At 34.1% G+C, this 22,047-nt stretch overlaps 1 protein-coding gene across 1 annotated transcript; it reads left to right on the top strand.

Annotated features, from left to right (window-relative positions):
• The first annotated feature begins 5,953 nt into the window (after positions 1 to 5,953).
• LOC113523457 (uncharacterized) lies at positions 5,954 to 16,024 on the top strand. The gene is made up of 6 exons (XM_052895671.1): positions 5,954 to 6,688; positions 6,775 to 7,012; positions 8,055 to 8,301; positions 11,094 to 11,327; positions 11,766 to 11,946; positions 12,603 to 16,024. Exons 1-6 carry the CDS (start codon positions 6,170 to 6,172, stop codon positions 12,768 to 12,770), a joined length of 1,587 nt encoding a protein of 528 aa, XP_052751631.1. The 5' UTR covers positions 5,954 to 6,169; the 3' UTR covers positions 12,771 to 16,024.
• The last annotated feature ends 6,023 nt before the right edge of the window (positions 16,025 to 22,047 follow it).

Raw genomic sequence — 22,047 nt, 5'->3', positions numbered from 1 at the left:
TGATTAACATAGGCCTTCCCCATAAAGGGAGTTTGGCCAGTAGTTGCCATGTTTGGCAGGAAGGTTGGCAACCACAATTACGTTTTTGTTGATATTATAAGAGGGACGCTGCTGCTCTTGACCATTAAGTTACTTTAGTTTCCTTCCTTCCGACACCCGCGGGAAAGGAAGGGGTGGCCCATTCTATATCCGGACCGCACAGCAGTCGTCTCATATAGGTATGTCTTCCATGGCGATTGATTGAACTGTAAAAACGCCAAGACGTAAGAAACTAACAAATTCACTTTCTCATTTATAATCTTAGTAAGATATTGTAGGGGAAGGGGGGGCATGACGAGGACTGTTCAAATTTTAATGATGTTTTAAGAGGGGTGCTGTCTATCCCTCGCTCTTCCTGAGTCACCTATTACAACACCCACGGGAAAAAGAGGGGTGACCTATTCTATGTCGTTACCATACGGACCACTCGTTGCCGTTCCCGAGGACCAAGGAGGATATTTCGTTCAACAAAAAAATCTTTACTGATTCCAGCTACCTCTTTAGAAACTTTCTATGCTTAGTCTTTTTTATTTTATTGCACATAAAAGTGCAGAAATCGACTGTTAATCTAGATTTAGACTGAAAGTGGAGTTATACTAAGCGAACAAAAAACCTAGAACGAGATCTATGTTAGAATATATATATAATTCTGTAGTTAGCTACTTGTGACTTAGACAAAACACCTGTATCTGTTCTCAATAATTTATTATTAAAAAAAAAAAAAAATTCGGCGCAGAAGAAAACTGAATTCAATAATACTAAACCGTCTTTCAAAAAAAGCGTTCACGCTCACTTTTTATTTTTATCCGAGCAGTAAGTACTTTATATTATTCTCAATTTCGTGTATAATATAGTATATGTCATATATGTGTAAGTATATTTGTTATTTATATATATTTAATCGTTTACATATGTAATTTTAGTATGTATGTATATCAATAATTAGTAGTACCGCATTCGAGTATTCTGACACTTCCCTATGGTTGACTGGGAGAGAATGCTTTTAGCATTAAGTCCGCCATGTACACATATTTGTACTAATGAATAAATAAATAAATAATTTATAATTTAATATCGCCCAAAATGGCGCTTAATAAATTTTGGTTTTTCAGCGTCGATATAAGTTTAGGATTAAAGAGTAAAAAATACGAACAAAGGAGTTTTGTAATGGGCGAGAATGGAATGGTAACCCCTCCTGCATACGCTGGGGGGGCATCAGTAAGAAATGATAGGTGAGGATGAAAGCAGGTCAGTTAGCCCATTATGACGAATTCCACAAGAATTACCTATGATGGTTTCTATGGGAACCGCGTTGAGGTTAACCTGTTAATTGTTTAACAGCCCCATTGCTAGCAATGTAGGACACTTTGCTAGCAATGAGGTTGTTAGACACAATTATTAACAATCCCTTTCCCTCTACGAAAAAGGCTTAGAATAAAACTATACTTGTCTTCTGTTTCACGGTTACTACTTACCATCAGGCGGGCCTTAAGCTTATTGTCCATCTTAAGTTTTATAAAAAAATAATATTTTATAAGATAACAATAAAGTGCATACAAATTTGGTTCAGGTTGCATCACGTTGCGCAAAAGTGACGTCATCGGACACCAACCGCCGAATTCCAAGAGTGAAAGTTTCTGCCTTTCGCCCGAGAGAGGGGAGGACGACCTCGACAGGGGGGGTGACGCTAAGACGGGGGGACAGTTGTGTAACAAGTAAACTTGAATTTAACTGGTCCGTAGGTGATTTTAATGGGGCAAAATAAAGTAAACAGCAGCTCTACCGAGAACAGCGCATGTATATGTCAGCGCATGCGCATGATAGACGATTTGATTAACTTTAGAATATTGCAAAAACTTTGTCAATTTAAAAGCGTTCATACTGTTCTTGTAATAAAGTTTATCGAAGCGCGAATTATATTTTAGATATACCTTTTAATAAATTTAAAACTGTTATTAAAAACACTTATTGAACAAAGCCTACGTGTAAGAGACCGGTCATGATTTCGAATCTAATCAACACTCATTTAAATTTAAATTTTCAATTAACTTTCCGGTGAAAACATCAAAAACAAATCAAATTAATGCTAATGACTACGGTAGGCTGAATCTCTATCACTTGGGTTTACCTTTTGATAAATTTAAAACTGTTATTAAAAAACACTTATTGAACATAGCCTATTTATTACTTGAATGACAAACATGAATGATGTCGGTCATGTACGGGTTTTTAATGACTATGTCATTTTAGACATAGTACAATTAAATATATAGGAAATGGAAGATAAATATATTGAAGTTATTTCGTTGTTCATTTTATGGCACAAAATATACTAATAATTGATATAAGTGTGTGATTTTTTTTTATACAACTTAGAATGGCAAACAAGCTGACGGCGCACCTGATGGAAAGTGGTAACCGTCGCCTATAGACATGAGCAGTACCATGGAAATGATGATATGATACCCCCCATGCGTTGCCATTCTTGAGGACTCACCCTTCAAACCGAAACACAGTCATGCAAACACCACTGCTTCACGGTTGAAACACGAATGGGACAGAGATACCCAATAACAAATATAAAAAAATAAAACTAAATTGAAAATCTCCTTCTCTTCAAAGTCTGTTGTAAATCTAATAGTGATAAAGTTTCTGCATTAGTTCGAGAGAGAGGTACGGACAGGCCTTTCGTGTTTTATACCTTCTCTATGCCTATACCGCAAGGGATCTGTCATGAACATAAACAGATAATGGAAATCAGCTGTTCTGCATTTAAAGTGCAGCTTTTTATTCTATTTTAACTGTGACATCAGAACAATCTGATAAGCAATACCTTGTTGAGTTGATAAGATAAAACTAAAGCCTTTGTATTATTGATGGATAACGTAAATGCGTAATACCTACTTATATAGTAGATTAAAGAGTATATATAATTTATTATCTATTGACAGTTAGACACTATTTTTAATAATTTTAAATAAGTATTTTTATGACTTACGTAGTTAGCATAAATGCGTGTAATACTAGTAAAATCCCCCAAGAAGGAAGTTATGTACCAGCTCCTTCCGTTAGACCGCATTCAAAGTCGGGCAGCTCGAATTGTTGACGATCGGCGTCTTACTGTCCGACTTGACCCACTGAAACTGCGTAGAGATGTTGCATCTCTGTGCATCTTCTACCGAATTTATTATGGGGAGTGCTCTGAGGAATTGTTCGGATTGATACCCGCTGCTGATTTTCATCACTGTATAACCTGCCATAAAGTAAAGTTTCATCCCAACCATTTGAACAAGTGGCGATCTTCCACCGTGAGTTTTTCAAGGCACTTTCTTCTACGCACAACCACTATTTGGAATCACGCTTTCAACAGCAGTATTTCCGAACCGATACGACATTATAAACTTCAAGAAAAGAGCATATTCCTTCCTTTGTGCTCTGCTCTCAAATTCACTGCCACATACTACTAGTTCAAACACAAAAAAAATCATATAGATACCTATTTAAGTAAGAGTTATTCTTCTACATATGCATATTTTTTTAATAAGGTTTGTTCCATAAGAAACAGGCTAAGGTCAATAACCTTTCAGTTTTAGTTTAAATATTGCTGTTAATTACACGAAATTAATGTCTTCAGTTGTCAATTATTTATATTTTACATTTCATTGTTCGATTCAAATTTCATTTATAATTTTTTTTGGGAATGTACTTCTTTAGTTGAACATACAACATATGCGTATATTTTATCTGGGGGAAGGGATCGTTAGTAATGCGGATCGACCTCCACGCGGTTCCCCTTGGAAACCATCGTGCTGAGTTCCAGGTGTATTCACCACGATGGGCCGATTGACCTGCTTTTTTTATTATTCACCTATCATCTCTCACTGGTGCCCCGCCAGCGTATACTGTTAGCGCAGGCGGGGTTACCATTCCAATAATAAAAAAAAAAAAAACATATGCGTACAGTTTTTTATTATCAATCGGATTAAAAAAAATATATAAGACTATGACATACGGATAGACAGCCAAACTTCTATATAGGTTAACTGACATTATAAAAATTTCCTACATGATTATTTACCATTTGAATACAGATAATCATCAAAATAATTAATGTTTTCAAGTGCTATGTTGGTATCAAAGTATTGCTTCAACAAAGTTCTTAAGTAAAATTCTATATTAGTTTAGTAGGTATATTATGCGCCTTTATTCATATTTAGAATTTCCTAGTGTGTATGGTCCAAAGCAAAAGATGTTGAGACTATAGTTAAAAACTATAGTATAAAGTTATAACTACAGTCGTAAGGGGGGCGGGAAAGGGATTGTTAGTAATGGAGACTGAGAATCCCATTGCTAGCAATATATCCAACCAGGTCGACCTCGATGAGAATGGCAGTGGTAGCCCCGCCTGCGCTAATGGGATACACTGGCGGGGCTACCACAGCCATTTTCATCCAATAAAAAAAAAAAAAACTACAGTCGTAAGATATGAATGACCTTAGAAAATTTGATCCTTTAATCACTAAATTTAAATGGAAGTGAGAGCATTATTATTATAAGTTTTCTTCAAGTTATTATCTAACATGCATACTAGAATATAGAATAAGATTTTATTACTAAAGTGTTACGACTAACACAAAAGGAAACTCTATCGATGAAATAGAATCGCTCCAAAATTGGCGAAGATATTGCATAAAATACTTACATACACGAAGTATAACCAAAAGTCAACCCTGTAGCACATATTCGTATTTTAATGTATGCGAAAGTATAAAAAAATGAATAAAACAAAAACTGACCTTGATCTTTTCTTCTTTGAAATTAATCTCATTATTTGATGCTGTCGGTTCAAAAGGGCTAATGTATTCATAGATATACATAAATAAATATAAGAGATGAATTGAGAAAATTTCATAATTAAAATAATATTATAAAGAGGAAAGACATAACTTTTGGAAACAGACTTCATTGATGAATTTCTTTTAAGTTTTGAGTTTCAAATTCTTTCACATATAGAAACCAATTTATATATAAAAAAAATAGAATTTTCTACCTCTTCATCCGTGCGTAGTCAGGGTGGAGCGCTAGTTTGTTATCAAGCCTGTTAAAATGATCTACGATCGCTCATTGCTCATAACTTGCGCGTACTTCTAAGGCGCAGTCTGAAGGCCGGTTACATTCCAAAATTCTGAATATACTCCATTCGCCAGCTGGTACGGCCGGTACGGCGCCTGTATCTTACTAATAATTTTAATGCGATATCAAACCAAAACAATGAAAGCTCTTGGCACCAAGAAGGTTTCGGCTGGCGCCTACATAAATTTATAATAAGTAGGTAGGTAGTCACAAGTGTACCTACTGAATGAGCATATAAAATTTTGTTTAAAAAGAAAAATATAATTATTATAACTACTCAGTATAAAATATTATTATCACGAATATTTTTAATTTGTTTCAATAAAATTTGAAATAGGTATCTATTAGAGCACATGAACTTAGTTACGTCTACCTTGGGGATGTTTTAAGTTTGTTTTTATGGGTAATGTATGGTAAATGTAGATTCTATTTATCCCAAATTTTTTAATTATTAACTACATCAAGAGATTATATGCTGTGTCATGTAATACAAAGTATTGTTCAAATAAAATTGTTGTAATAAAAAAAATTTAAATGGGTAAGGTAACGACATCTATCGGAATAAATCGGATTAATTATTTAAAAAAACTAATTATATTCTCATGCTTAAATGTACTAATTATTTTAAACACATCGTGAAAAGTATATTTTTTTTATGTTGAAAATCTTAATAAGAACGGCTGAAATATAATTTTAGTGTTAAAATTTTTTGTGTATAATGGAACGTCTAATACGACGTCACGCACAACTCCAATGACGTCATAACCTTTGATATGACATTTGACATTCAGTATAAATTAAAATTTCATTTTGTTTTCTTAGTTATGATTTAAATTACTTAATTGGAATAACGTTCTAAATGAAAATGAATAGCACGCCCATATTATATATTATTATATTGTTGCGGCTCTGCTGAAATTAGGGTTAATAACTATGTTGAAACAATTTATATGAAAGTGCGATTATCAACGTGGGAGATTAGTTTTTTTCTATAAAAATGAAGCCCGGAAAGAGTGTTGATGTAAAAGAGGAGATAGCAGAAGTTCATACTGCTGCTCGTTCACCATCTCCGAAGCATAAAAACAGATCAAGATCGCGTTCTGGCTCCAGAAAGTTGTCGAATGGCCATCCAGAAGTATCGGAAAGTATTGAGGCAGCTCCCGCACCAGAAGATAATCCCACAGATAAATCTAAAACACGGGATAGTTGGATAAAATCTGAACACGAGTCTTTAGATATAGAACTGCCGATACATGACCAAATAAAGCAAGATATTTTAGGTTTCGTTGAGAAAGAATTCAAAAAGTCTGATAAAACCCCGTCTTTCGTATTTTACTCCCACGATCCTAATGGTTTGGACGAGAAGTTTATGAAGACATTATCGAGACCCTCTAGCAGTCACAAGGAGAAACGTAGTCCATCATATCGGAAGAAGAAACGGCACTCTTCAAAACATAGGGATCGGGATCTGCATGATTTTGATATACCTGGGTCAAGTCTCAGTGCATTGGAAAAGGTGTGTATAGGTGGACTATGGTGTCGATTGTTAGTTATTGGTTGTTTTTTTTAATGGATTATAATAATCCTACTTAAATGTTACAGGTTGATGATTATTTAAAAGAGTACAATAAAGATGAAGTAGTCACTCTTAGTGGTGAATTGGAGATTGAGGCTAACGATCTTGAAAACAACAATGGAACACCAAAGGATGTACGTCACAAACCGAGAAAGACTCGACGGAAAACCAGAGAGGAGAGACAAGACACTAATGCCAATGGACGAGACATCAGCCCCAAAGTGTTTAAAACAGCCAGTAAAGGAAAAACAGGAGCTAAGCCAGGTATATTTAACTATATTTTAAATGCCAAGACTGATCTAAATTAGACTAGTTTTTTTTTTATTTATTCTTTTACATAGATTTAAATATGTATACAAGGTGGACTTAATGCCTGATAGCATTTTCTACCAGTCAATGCTTACACTAAACAGAGAGTAAATGGTAGTGCATTGGGCTAATAAAATATTTTTTTAAATGGAATAAATCTATATTACTTTATCTATAAAATTGAACTATATTGATTGGCTGGGATAAAAAGTAGCCTATCTCCTTTTGGATTTAATTGTATACTAAAAATTATGAGGATCGAGCCATTAGTGCTAGTGGAAACAAATAAATAGACTTACTTTTAAATTTATAATATTAGAATGTTACATGTTTGCTTATGAATTTTCATTTTAGGCCAAAATCTTTTTGTTGTCTGCTTTGGGTTACTTTGTTAACAGAAAATATTATATTTTTTTATAAAATAAATTATTGCATTTTATACAATAATATGTATATAAAATTAATATTATTTACTACATTTAAATTTTAAAATAAGTATTGCTTATTATAAAATATTTAATTTTATCGGCCTGATACCATATGGTCCTTGCAGTCTGAGTAAAATAGAATAGATGTTTATTTTGAGCTGTACATTATAATAATTTTAAACCATCAGGCCATGTCCCATCTGTCTGACTAAGACCAAGTAGATTTAATACACAAAGAGGGGGGGAAAGGGATTGTTAGTAATGGGGTCTAATAGCCCCATTACTAGCAATATATCCTTTCAGGTTGACCTCCATGCGGTTCTCCCTGGAAACCATCATGTTTAATTCTTGTTGAATTCGTCATGGTGGGTCAACTAACCTGCATTCATTCTCATCTATCATCTTCCACTGGTGCCTCGTCAGTGTATACCGATAGCACGGGTGGGGTTACCAATCCATTTTCACCCATTAAAAAAAACACACACACACAAAGAATATTGCTGCCACACATTGCCCTATGAATGATGTCCTTACATTTATATTTATTGTTATAAATATTTTAATTCCAGGTCGACCAACTGACTTAACAAGAATGCTGGAAAGTTTAGAATCAAATATGCCCTACCATGATCAGTACATAGATAACCCATTTTCATCACCATCACCGTTAACATCCCCTAATGATGAAAGACTGAATCCGTTTGGGTCTCACCGACCTGAGAAGATATATTTGCAAGGAGGTGGGACATTCAGAGCAGTATCCAGAGATAGGATTCTTGAATCTCAACAGTCAAGAGATACAGATAAATATTTGAGGTAACACATTATCTTTTATTATTAGTTGTGTGGTTCACGGAATAGAATAGGCTACCTGGGGTGGCCCCATGAGCCTAAGAGAGAATTTAATTGTTGAGGGATTGGCAGTGGTAACCCTATTAAAACATCATCTACCTGAGGTTACCAACCTGCCTACCAGGTATGATACTGGCGTAATCTAAAAAAAAAAAGCACTACTAGCATAACCCTCCAAAGGGGAGGCCTATGTTCAGCACTGGACAGTTAACAGCTGGTGTGAGGATGTTATATATTATAGTTGTATACTTTTTATTGATTAGTAATCCATTTATTACTTCATTGGCAAATATGAGTATGAGTCTACTGGGAGTGGCTTATCCAGAGTCTTTATTTTTTAATGAATGATAATGGAATGTTAACCCCAACCGCGCTATTGGCACCAGTGAAGAATGATAGGTGAGGATAAAGCAAGTCAGTTAGCCCATCGTGACGAATTCAAAAAGAATTGTTCACGATGGTTTCCAGGGGGAACCACATGGAGGTCAACCTAATAAGGCATATTGCTAGCAATGGGGCTGTCTCCATTGCTAACAATCCCTTTCCCACTCGTCTTATTGGGAGTCAGGAGACTAGATATCTTAAACCACAGCATTATCATAGAGTTATGTATGTTACATAACATATAGGATTTATAAAATAAGACAAATAATAATAATAAGTTTATAAGGCAGGGAGAAACACAAAAGATACATGGATCGGCATGCAACGGTTTAGTTGACCCCGTATGTGAATAAAAATAAGATAATAAGAGACTTAAGGAAGAATAAAATATGATACTGGAAGGAGTTTAAAATCCTGTAACAAATACACTCCTCGCAAAAATTAAGGGAACATAAAAATTTTTGAAATTTTTGGGTGATTTTCAACAGGCTGTATTTCAGTGAAAAATAATCGTACAGGAAATTTAAAAAAAGGGTTTTGAAGCTTGAAAACTTTAGTTTTCAGATTTTTTGCTAAAAAAATTTTTTGAGCTCCAGTTTCCATGCAATTCTTAAACAAAGCTGAAAATAATTTTTTTCTAAATTTTCTAGGTTTCGTTTTTCACTCTATGGGCATGGAAAAATTTTTTCGAGCTATTCCATTGTATAGGTCTCTTAGCGTGTTTATTCAGCTTCAAAAATCGCTTTGGATGGCTCAATTACGACCATTTGTCTCCGAGATATCGAACTTTGAATGCAAAAGCATCCTTTTCCTTTCAACTGCTAATATCTCTGGAACTACTGGTCGCACAGCAAGCGGGCGCCGAGTTTCTTTCTCTACATAAAATTTCCAATTAAGCACAGTCAAGAGTTAGTGAAGAAAAAATTTTTTTCCACCTCTAACATTGAATTGAAAAAAGTGGAAAAAAGTGACTTTTTCCTCTTTTTTGGTTACTTGGCTGTATCTTCGCTAATATGGGCGGGAAAGCTAAGGTTTGAGGAAAATTTTACAGTCTATTGTTCCTTAAAGAACCCCCTAAATCCCTGGAGCGATCGGTTCAACGGTTTTTCCCGGACCAATTGATTGAAATTTTGGAAAAAATAAGGGAACAAGGTTTTTGTCCCTTAAACTCACCCTAATCCATTCAAAAATAAATAATTTCATTTGTTTTTCACTTTTTACTCAATTTTTTGTTTTTTAAAAATTCATTATCAAAAAAAAAATCGAAAAAAATGAAGAAAATTTTATGCAGATAAAGAAACTCGGCGCCCGCTTGCTGTGCGACCAGTAGTTCCAGAGATATTAGCAGTTGAATGGAAAAGGATGCTTTTGCATTCAAAGTTCGATATCTCGGAGACAAATGGTCGTAATTGAGCCATCCAAAGCGATTTTTGAAGCTGAATAAACACGCTAAGAGACCTATATAATGGAATAGCTCGAAAAAATTTTTCCATGCCCATAGAGTGAAAAACGAAACCTAGAAAATTTAGAAAAAAATTATTTTCAGCTTTGTTTAAGAATTGCATGGAAACTGGAGCTCAAAAAATTTTTTTACCAAAAAATCTGAAAACTAGAGTTTTCAAGCTTCAAAACCCTTTTTTTAAATTTCCTGTACGATTATTTTTCACTGAAATACAGCCTGTTGAAAATCACCCAAAAATTTCAAAAATTTTTATGTTCCCTTAATTTTTGCGAGGAGTGTAGATATGTCAATTGTCAATTTTATTTCGATATTCTTATATTATTGCCAGATTTTTATATTCTTTTTATTGTAGTAATGACCACCTAATTGTAAGCTATTATTGTAGCTCATGATCATTTGCAACAACAAATGATATTATTCACGTTTTGCCAGTCTATGTTATGGAGGACCAGAGGGAGACTTTGTACAAAAGTCGATTGCTTGGGTACCTCTGTCCTATTCGTGTTTCAACCGTGAAGCAGTTGTGTTTGCATGACTGTGTTTCGGTTTGAAGAGAGATATGGCGTGAATTTACTGGGTACAGAGGAATAATACCTGAGTCCTCAGGAATGGCAATGCATGGGAGGTATCATGGGCGAATCAGTATACTCTGTTATGTCCATGGTACTGCTTATGTTTATAGGCGACAGTTACCACTTTCCATCAGGTGGGCCGTCAGCTTGTTTGCCATTCTAAGTTGTATAAAAAAAAATTTAATTTGCAATGTAATACTCGATAATTTTACTGTCAAATCTTTCAAATCAATAAAGAAATTTCAGTGATAAAAATAGTTGAGTTAGAGGTATATATGACTTTATACAAAGTCTTTGTCTGGAGTGGTACAAACATAACCGTTTTAATAAAATTTCAGAATGGGTGATCTGACACCCCTAGACGTAGCAATAACCGCGCAAAAAGCATGGCGCAGCTGCGCTCTAGCCTGCCACGGTGTCCTCGGAGGGCTGTCACTGATGCACTTGCTCCTCATCAGTTACTCAGATGGTCTCGACGCAGGACACTTGTCGTTCCATGCGGTTGTCACGATGCCATATGTGGCAGCGTATTACTTCTTTTGCGTGCTGTGTTTACTTTCCGTTTTGGATAGGTGAGTTAATCGTATTGGAAGTGACTTTTATAGGATAAATATCTTCAGAAATTGCATTACATAATACTTGAATAACCCCCGATCGGAAGTCGAACCCTGCATTTACACTGCTTCGCCAGGGAGGTCTTTTTTTAATTGATGATAATGGAATGGTAACCCTACCCGCGCTATCGACATATACCGGTGGGGCACCAGTGAAGGATGATAGGTGAGGATGAAGCAGGTCAGTTAGATTATCGTGACGGATTCAATAAGAATTGTTCACGATGATTTCCAAGGGGAACAACGTGGATGTCGACCTAATAGGGCTAACAATGGGGCTGTCAAACTCCATTGCTAACAACCCCTTTCCCCCCACCAAACAAGTTTATACTGTATCATGGGCAGGATTATCATTACATTTTAATCCTTGTTTAAAACCTTTTTCTTAATTTACAGATTGGACGTGACCAGCTTAGATTTGACCAGAGGTCTGCAACCATACTTCCAGCCCATAGTCCTTGTGATATTGTATACGGCGTGCCTGTTGGTTTGTAACGCGGCGCGGATGTACGACGAACTGATGGTGTACCAGTACGCTCCAATGGTGTACAACATGACTGGCTGCAATGTTACCACTGTGAGTTTTGATGATTCTTATATATATATATATATTTTATACCACTGAGGTGGTAAACAAGCATACGGCCCACCTGATGGTAAGTGGTTACCATAGCCTATGAACACCTGCAATACTAGAGGTATTACGCGTGTGTTGCCGACACTGAAGAAACCTCTTTACCCTCCCTTTGAAGAACCCCATGCTGTAGTCTCTTGGGAAAACCTCGGCAGGGAGCTCGTTATTGTATGTATTAATTAGTAGTTCATATCTATAGACATTTTTTTTTTATACAATTTAGAATGGCACTTCTTATAAAATGGGCTTTCAGTTTATGTTTTAATGTGATAATGAAATGGTAACCCCGCCTGCGTTACCGGTAAACGTGGGGCACCAATGAGAGATGATAGGTGAGGATGAAAGCAGGTCAGTTGGCCCATAGTGACTGACTTATAAAGAATTAACCAAGATGGTTTTGAAATTGTTAATAATGGAGATCTAATAATACCTTTTGCTAGCTACATATCCAATCAAGTCGACTTCTATGCAGTTCCCTCTGTTTTCTACCTTTATGGTATCAAAATTATGAAATCTCCATGCCACAGTTTAGAAACGTGTTCACTTTACAGATTTTTTATATGCTGCAAATAATAAATATGTTTGTATATTAATTGCAGCCAACAATACCAACTTTCTACCACACCTGGACCCATTTTTCAATATGGCGGGCCGTGCTATCAATCCTCGGTCTGGTGTACTTCGTGATATCCAATCCACAAGACTTAGTGTATGCGAATCTCAGCAAATTACTGCAGTTCAAGCATTCCCTGCAAAGTATTGGATGATCACTCTCCAAACGTTGTCTATGGTATAGTATATTTTTATTAGTCATAGAGTAAATGTGTTAAGATTGATCAAATGGAAATTGCATGGTGGGCACAAAATTGGAGACAATACATTTGTTACATAGAAAAATATCACCTTTCGCGCGTCTTCCGTCTTAATAAACTGAAGTAGTTGATAGAAAGAGATAGTAGAACATCAACCTATCCCTTATGTCGATACATTCAGTGGTAACTTAAGAGCGTTCATACCTTAGCGTACCGAAATATGGCGACGTCACAATTATTTGTCAACTGTCAAAAAGAATTGAAATTGTTTTAATATTTATGATTGATTGCTTAATAAATACATTGATTGCGAACATATATCTAAAATTATGTAATTTTAGATATCATTGTCATATCATTTTTTTTTTAAATTATTAGTACAAATATGTGTACATGGCGGACTTAATGCTAAAAGCATTCTCTCCCAGTCAACCATAGGGTAGTGTCAGAATACTCGAATGCGGTACTACTAATTATTGATATACATACATACTAAAATTACATATATAAATGAATAAATATATATGAATAACAAATATACTTACACATATATGATGTATACTATATTATACACGAATTTGGAAATAATATAAAGCACTTACTGCTCGGATAAAAATAAAAAGTGAGCGTGAACGCTTATTTTGAAAGACGGTTTAGTCGGTAGTCTCTTAAAGGCATCAGGAAGCGCTTTCTTTAACTGTTCACTGCTGAACATAAGTCGCCCCCTTGGAAGGGTTTTGCCAGTAATTGCCACGCTTGGCAAGCGGATTGGCAACCGCAGTTAGGCTTTGGAGTTATTTTTATAGGAACGCTGCTGTCCTTACCGCGCCCTCCCCAGTCGCCTCTTATGACATACGAAATATTGGGCTGTTGATGACAAAAAATGTATTTGAAAAATTCTAAAACAAAACATGAAGTAGATCTAAAGTTTTTAGTGGTGGTAGATTTATATGTAGATAACATGTTTAAAGGTTTTTTTTCGCTAACAAAGCACTATGTAATCAACTAGACATATTGAAAATTGCTAGTTTAAAATTGACAGATATCGCGCCCTTGTCGCACCTCGATAAGCTAAAGTATAAACACCCTTAATACATAATTATGACGAAATGTGACATTTTCGAAGTTAAACTGCTGCTAATGTGGCTTTCTGTACTCGAAAGAATATTTAAAACCGGTCGAATACGTTATGAGTTTATAAATTGAAATCTTTTTATTATATTAGTTTAGTTATTATTATTATATCAGCCATTAACTGGCCTTGACAATAGCGTCCCTTTTAAACGTGACCAAAGCATAACTGCGGTTGCCAACTCACATTCCAAGCGTGGCAACTACTGTCCAACACCCCCTATGGGGGAGGCCTATGTTTAGTTTAGATACACATCACTGAAATAGTCCGTCAAAGGTGTTTGCGTCAATTTTATGTTCATATTGCAATTTTCATATGGTTTTAAGCTTGTTAGTTGCTGGATAAAATATATATTTGAACGCCATATTGGTTTAATATTTAAAATATAAGTTTTATTTTCACACTTGAGTGTAATTTATTATATTTAGTGGCCATTAAAGTGGCGTTTAATGAATTGACATTTATTATGAACAAATAATGATATGTAAATGAAAAAAAAAATGTAAATCAGCAGATAATAAAATCTCATTTAAAATATACTTAATAAAATAATTGTTAAATTGTAATAACTTATATGTTTAACATAAGTTAGTATACAGACAGATAGACAGCCGGACAATATCTGAAATATACAGATGGGAGATCGTAATGGTAACATATAATGATCTTTTTAGAATTATTGATGGTATTTTTAAAATAAAAAAAAAAAGCTATTCAATTTGACATTATATGCAATTTTGTAATTCAATGTAATTTTAAGTTTTATATGGACAAAGTGCAATTTTTTTTTATAATATACATTCATAATTTGTGTTAATTTAACCATACATATATATCAAGTCTGTCTAACTGTATGTAGAAACAGTTAAAATAACATTTACTGATAATTTTCAAAATATTATCTTAATTAACTAAATTAATAATAAACACTTGTACTCTTTCACAAACTCTAGAAGAGTGCAAATGTTTTTATAATAATATCACTACATAAAAAAAAAGAAATTTTTCCAGTAGGCATGGGTAATATCGATGCCAATATACCAATATCTATACATTGGGTTTTGATGCACATTATTGACAGAAGAAAGATCTTCAACTATTGCTATATCATCCATACCCGTCGGAAATCTATATTCATTTCGATTGGATTGGATATAGGATATTTAATTATATTTGTTATTGGATCAATAAATAGATATTGTATATTATATATTACCCACCCTTGGTTTCTACTAAGTCTTATGTAAACCAGTGATTTTTATTCCGATGAAAATCAAATTAATGCTAAGTCAACCCCAAATAGAACCTAATATGAATGTGTTAAGGTTAAAAATAATACTGCAGTCAACCGCCTTTCATGTTTTCTAGTCTTCTTATAAAATTAAAAAAATAAAATTAAAATATTAAAATTTATAATACATTTATATAATACGTAATTAAATGGCAACTGTTATTAAAATAAGTATGTCGTACTCTATATAATATGTATAGAATACAAATTATATTAAAGTGCATATAATAAATGTACTTCAAGCAATGAATTTGACGAAAAAGTTACATTTATTTGTCGTATTTAGCAGAGCGTTTTTTTTTTTCGCTTTTCTAAGATGCACCGGATCAATGCTGGATAGGGTAAATCTAATAACCACTAATAATAATTAATTTAATAAATTAATAACAAATATGTATCCATTAAAATTTTCCTCAATTTTCCATAAAATTAATTTGATCTCATTATTGTAACAAATGTCTAGTCAAAACGTATTTGCCAAATATCCAAATAGGTTTAAGTATGCATAATAAATGTGAAGATATTTTTGAGACAAATCTATAAAATATCTTAGTACTTATCTTTCTTTTTTTTTTATTGTCATAAAAATATATAACGTCAGCTTGTAAGCGTCTGTACATATATATCTTGGCTATGCGGTTCCGATTTTTATGCCGCTACATTACCCCATGTTTACTTGCCAAAACACTGATTATGGTTACTCGAAAAAAGATGGTGAAAGAATGGTCATCGCCTATACCCGTCGAATATATATATATATATATATATATATATATATATATATATATATATATATATATATATATATATATATATATATATATATCGTATATCCCCACCCCTCTTAGTTTTAGAATTTACAGGGTACAGAGGAATAACACCTGAGTCCTCAGGAATGGCAACGCATGGGGGGTATCATGGGCGAAACAGTATACTCTGTTATGTCCATGGTACTGCTTATGTCTATAGGCGACGGTTACCACTTTCCATCAGGTGGGCCGTCAGCTTGTTTGCCATTTTATGTTGTATAAAAAAAAGGTTTCCCTCAAAAAACACGGGGTGTAAGAGACAGGTTGGCAAAAATTTTAATTGAATTCAGACCGTTATTCTGAACTAAAAGCCAATAGAAATTACTACATACACATTAACTCTTTGACCGGGCATCCTGCGATTTCCGTGTGTAATATCTATTAGTTAAATTTTACGTATCCCGCGATTTTGACATACTTACATTTTTTTATTTTTATTGACGTTGTTATCGAGCGATTTTTGTTTTGGTAAATTGATATTGTTTCTCAGAATCTCACTAGAGGGCTAAATATTCGTACTGCTATTTGTTGTCAAAGCGATGTGTTTTTTAATGTAATGTAAATAGGACTCTATTTTCCGCGCTTAGCCTCTCATTTGGCCCGTTGTGCGTATGACTCGTGGCTAGTACAGCCAATCTAGCTCTGTCCAGAAGCACAGAAGCTTCCTGAGATCTTCACAGGCCTCACGGAGCGACCTCATCGTTTCGAGGATTTCTAAACGTTGATGGGCTACAGCTTTACATTCCAGGATTCCGTGGGCAGCCGTTTCTTCGGCGTCGAAACAGCCTCGATATAGAGGGCTGTCTGTGGCTCGTATTGTGTATAAATGTTTGTTTAATGGACAATGGCCCGTTATTGTCCCTATCATTATTTTGAGGTTTTTCCTATCTAGATGTAATAAACGTTTCGAAGCGATGGGTTTTATTGTTGTGAAAAAAAAAAAACGCGATCAGAGGGTTAATACTACCTACGAAGAAGTACTATTAAGCGTCGTGTGTATCGTAAAGTTTTAAATACATTGTGCTCCGGCAAAACTAAGAATCGTTAATTGTATGGTTGTGGTACATTTCTGGCCATCTGCCATCTGATTGAGACCATTCATATGAATCAGCTGTTTTCGTTTTGCTCAACCTGTCCCTTTTACCCTGTATAAATTCTCATGTAATTTTCAAGACACGGGTTTTATTACAGGGTGAAAATCGGCAAAAAATTGAAACGATTGGGCCAAACCATTCCAGGATAAAGGGACTCTGAAATGACGGGATCATATAATAAAATAGGAAGTAATCTCGTTCGGAAAAAGAGCGGTTTACAGCCGCAGGTTGCGAGATTCACAAAAATTATTACTCTGTGTGCACGCATAGAAAATGGAACCGGATATAAAGAAGGTACTCTGTGGTTAATAGAAGAGCACGTTCGATTAACCACAGAGTATATTATTTGTAATTGTCTGACTAATGTAAAATGCAATCCCGCAAATTTCTAGGTTAAAATTATAATCGAACGAACTCTTTATTGCGTACATAACAGAGATATACAATGCTGCTACAGTATATACAATTAGAAAATGCGACCTTATAGCTAAAAGAACTGCTACGGTACTGTTTAGTAGTTTGTTTTCACACAAATATTTAAAAAAACGTTTTTAAAAAAAGTGACATGATGTAACAAAACTTAGATTTAGGTCTCATTTACATAGAGCGTTTTTAATGTATTTCGCGTGATGTACTTACGTTTCTAAAAAAAAGGAAAGAAATAATTTAAATTGAAGCATTTTTGAATAGTCGTTATTTTTATTATACCGTTAATTCGGAATACAGTTTCAGTTTAGAACGGACAAGAAACTAGACTGTTGTTTTTGTTCATACCGAAATCGGTCCAGTAAATACAGAGCTTAATATTCCATTCGTCATAAATATTACCATAAAAGTCCAAAGGAATGATATTTTAACATTTTAAATATTTTTAAATACTATGTATTATGTAATTTTAACGTCTAATTTGTGTTTCGTTCGCCCACGAAATTGCGGAAAACATTTCATGGTAGACCTTCTGGTCATGTACTCGTATAGCCAGGTATAGTGTGAACAGACGCCAATACATAATTTTTTATCATCGCATATAACCGCCAAGCTTAGATTATATAGATAGAGTGTCTCCATACAAACGCTTCGAGAAAAGCGGGTCAACTTTTTCATACAATTTTGCGTGTTTAAATAGTTATGAGTGATTCCTTTATAACTTCTATATTTATTTTGTTTTTATTAATTTTGCATCTTTTTAATGCGCAAAAACTTATTTTATTTATTAAATAACGTCAAGGTACATTGTGTGCGTAAATTTATAGAACACTAATGAAAAAAATTTGTCGGCTAATTTGACAATTAGCTGACAAAATGTTGAGACGTTTTTGAGACTCGATGCTATATCTATATAATTTAAGCCAACACGTAACTTCAATTGTACTTGCTATATAAGAAAGCACAAGTTCATTGTCTATATAAACTGACATATAAACCAATTTTAATGTATATAATGTACTTAAGTACTGATATTATAAATTATATGAGAAATATTGTAGTTAAGGGACCATTACAATTTCTATGCCATGCATAAGATTATTAGTTACGCCTGTTAGAAAAAAAAAAAAGATATTTTATTTCAGAAAAACATATCATTTTTATTATTAAATGACCTGTTTTGCCTGCATGTCCATGTTTCAGTTTGAAAGGGAGATATCGTCATAGCCGTAGAATACTGACGGATCTTTATATGTAATCTTTGTCAGATCCGTCAGTATTCTACGACTGTGACGTTATGGCAGTAAAATTATTATAGAATATGGTGGTATAACACCTACGTTTTATGGAATGGCAACAAAGAGAAGTACAACGGGCAACACAGTCCAAAATGTACTGTCGTAGCATATATATAATTTATACCTGTTATTTTAGTAATATCATGTATGTATGTATTTCCTTTATATCTATAGTCACTTCAAAATCTATATGTATAAATTTTGAAGTGACAAACTTTATAATTGCTTCCGAAACTAATTAGAGAGCAGTTTCTGAAGCGAGCTTTGATAACTGTAAAAACTTTGTAACATAACTCTTCTCTAATGTATGGGTATTGTTAATCTTATGGTAATACCCTTGGATTATATAGATAGTGTGTCTCCATACAAATGCTTCGAGAGAAGCTTTTCATAGAATTTTGCGTGATAAATAGCTATGAGTGATTCCTTTATAACTTTTATATTTTGTTTTATAAATTTTGCACCTTTTTAATGCGCGAAAACTAATTTTATTTATTAAATAATTAAATATAGATACGTCAAGATATCATGTGCGTAAGTATTATAGACCATTAATAAAAAAAAAAACAAACGAGTCAACTAATTTGACAATTAGCTGTCAAAAAGTTGACTCCTTTTTGAAACTGTGCTCTATCTATATAATCTAAGGTAATACCATATCTAATATAATGTCTAGGGGAAAGCGATTGCTATTAATGGGGTCAAGCATCGCGGTCAAGCTATTGCTAGCAATATACGGTATCGGGTCGACCTCCATCCGGTTCCCCCTGGAAACTAGTATCGTGGTTAATTCTTGAATTAGTTACGATGGGCTAACTGACCCGCTTTAATTCTCACCTGTCATCTCTCACTGGTGCCCTGCCAGCGTATACCGATAGAGCAGGCGGCGGTACCATTCCATCGTCGCCTATTAAAAAAATCTAAGTTTAACCAAATGTCATATATATATATATATATATATATATATATATATATATATATATATATATATATATATATATATATATATATATATATATATAAATTATATCATAATCCTTAATTTGGGAATGAATTATTCTATGTAAAAATAATTGTTGGTGACATTTCGTATAATAATAATAATAATAAATTCGTTTGTCATACAATGTTGTTTTTTTTTTTTACTTTTAATATTCTAGTTTTTACTAGCGACTTCGTCCGTAAAGGTTATGAAGTAGCTTCAAGTCGAATTCTTTTTCAGTTTCAGTTTTCATGACTATCGGTTTAGCCGTTAAAGCGAAAATAGTGCCTCCGTAGAGATCTAAAATGGCCACTTTTGCTGATATCACGAAATGAATTCTAATATGATCCATATAAAACAGGTTTTTCAAAATTTTACGTAACGTGTATGTATCCCATATCCTTACTAATCATCGTCATCAAATCTGTCGTCAACTGTTAACTTCTGAATATAAGCCTTCCATAGGGGAGTTTTGCCAGTAGTTGCCATGATTGGCAGGCGGGTTGGCAACTGGTGTTAGGTATGTAGTGATGTTTTAAGAGGAACTCCGCTACTCATCCCTCCACTATTAAGCTCCCTTAGTCGCCTCTAACGACACCCACAGGAAAGTAAGGGATGGCCTATTTTATGTCGGAACCACCCGGCAATTTACTAATACTTGTATTATAAACGTGAAAGTGAGTTTGTTACCTTAATTAGAACATTTCCATTGATATGAAAGAAACTACAAACAAAAGGGAAGAAAGGTCATTGACTGGCGGTTTCGTATAGACAAGTACAATATAGGACGATCCCCTACAGTATTATAGTATGTTTTATGTGCCCCTTCAAAAAAGAGCGATGACCTCAAATATATGGGATACAGGTATTGTAGAAACGTTTCTTATAGTCTAATATTATTATAAACTAGCGTCCCGTCCCGGCGTCGCACGGATGGACATTTTTATATTTTAAAAAGTGGCCATTAAGGCTGCACACGCGACGGAAGCTTAAAAATGGAGTAACTTCTCCCGTTTTCCCAACATTTCCCTTCACTGCTCTGCTCCTATTGATCGTAGCGTGATGAAAAGTATACTATAATCTGCCCAGGAATATGAAGAATAATTGTACCAAGTTTCGTTAAAATCCGTCGAGTAGTTTTTGTTTCTATAACGAACATACAGACAGATAGACAAAAATTTTACTGATTGCATTTTTGGCATCAGTATCGATCACTAATCACCCCCTGATAGTTATTTTGGAAATATATTTCATGTAAAGAATTGACCTCTCTACAGATTTATTATAAGTATAGATTAGCGATCAGACCCGGCTTCGCACGAGTGGACAGTATTTTCGAAAATCAATACATATAATAAAAAAAGTTGCAACCACTTCAACTGATCGGTTATTTTTATAGCATTTTATATATGATTCTTTAGATTGATATAACTTTTTTATTTATGAACCGATTGAAATAAAATAAACACTAAATGTTAAGTGGAGCAAACCGTAACGTACTAGTGAAAGCCGCATTCAAATCGGCCAAGTCATTTCTGAGATTAGCGTGCACAAACGTAAAGACAAAGAAACAAAAATTCTTAAAATCATTGTTTTAGATTTTATTGCGTTCATAAAGCCTACTGTATAATAGTTTTTTTAATATGGAATATATACACACAGACAGCAACCAGTTACGAGTTTATTATATCTATTGATGATGTGAAAGTGAGTTTGTTTGTTACCTTATATCGCTTTAACGGCTTAACCAATCACTATGAAATTTTGTATACACGTACTACGAGTATATGGAATGGAGAAGGATATGGGCTATTTTTATCCCGGCCAGTAAACATATCCTGGTTACGCGGACAATCGTGGATAAAAGCTTGTAGCTTAATAAATGTGGTTTCTTATACTACTCGATATCTTCTTGCACTCCAGCTGCGGGAGAGCAGGGGAAACCTGTCCGGGTGTTTTGTCCCTCTTAGGTGGTATCTTCCCGTCGCGCATGAAAATACGCGGGTCGTTTGGGTGAACTTACAGTTCGATGGCTGCTATAATGGTTACTTATAGGTTTCGTTAGTTCTTTTTATTTATAAGAGTGGTTCAAGTTGTAAATTAATAATAATTAAATAATGTATATTCAATAAAACACATTTTAAAACAATATGTATTTAATTATTTCACTACAGACCTGTAATCTGTAAAGGCCTTTCTT

Source organism: Galleria mellonella, unplaced genomic scaffold (genome assembly GCF_026898425.1).
Source record: "Galleria mellonella isolate WM207_F2 unplaced genomic scaffold, CSIRO_AGI_GalMel_v1 utg300, whole genome shotgun sequence".
Lineage (NCBI taxonomy): Eukaryota > Metazoa > Arthropoda > Insecta > Lepidoptera > Pyralidae > Galleria > Galleria mellonella.
This window is presented reverse-complemented; position numbering and strand designations above follow the sequence as displayed.

Excerpts from the sequence above, each read along its gene's own strand:
- LOC113523457 (XM_052895671.1), top strand. The coding sequence starts at position 6,170 with ATGAAGCCCGGAAAGAGTGTTGATGTAAAAGAGGAGATAGCAGAAGTT. Across the intron at positions 6,689-6,774 it reads GTCTCAGTGCATTGGAAAAG|GTTGATGATTATTTAAAAGA; the intron begins GTGTGTATAGGT and ends TAAATGTTACAG. Across the intron at positions 8,302-11,093 it reads GATACAGATAAATATTTGAG|AATGGGTGATCTGACACCCC; the intron begins GTAACACATTAT and ends ATAAAATTTCAG.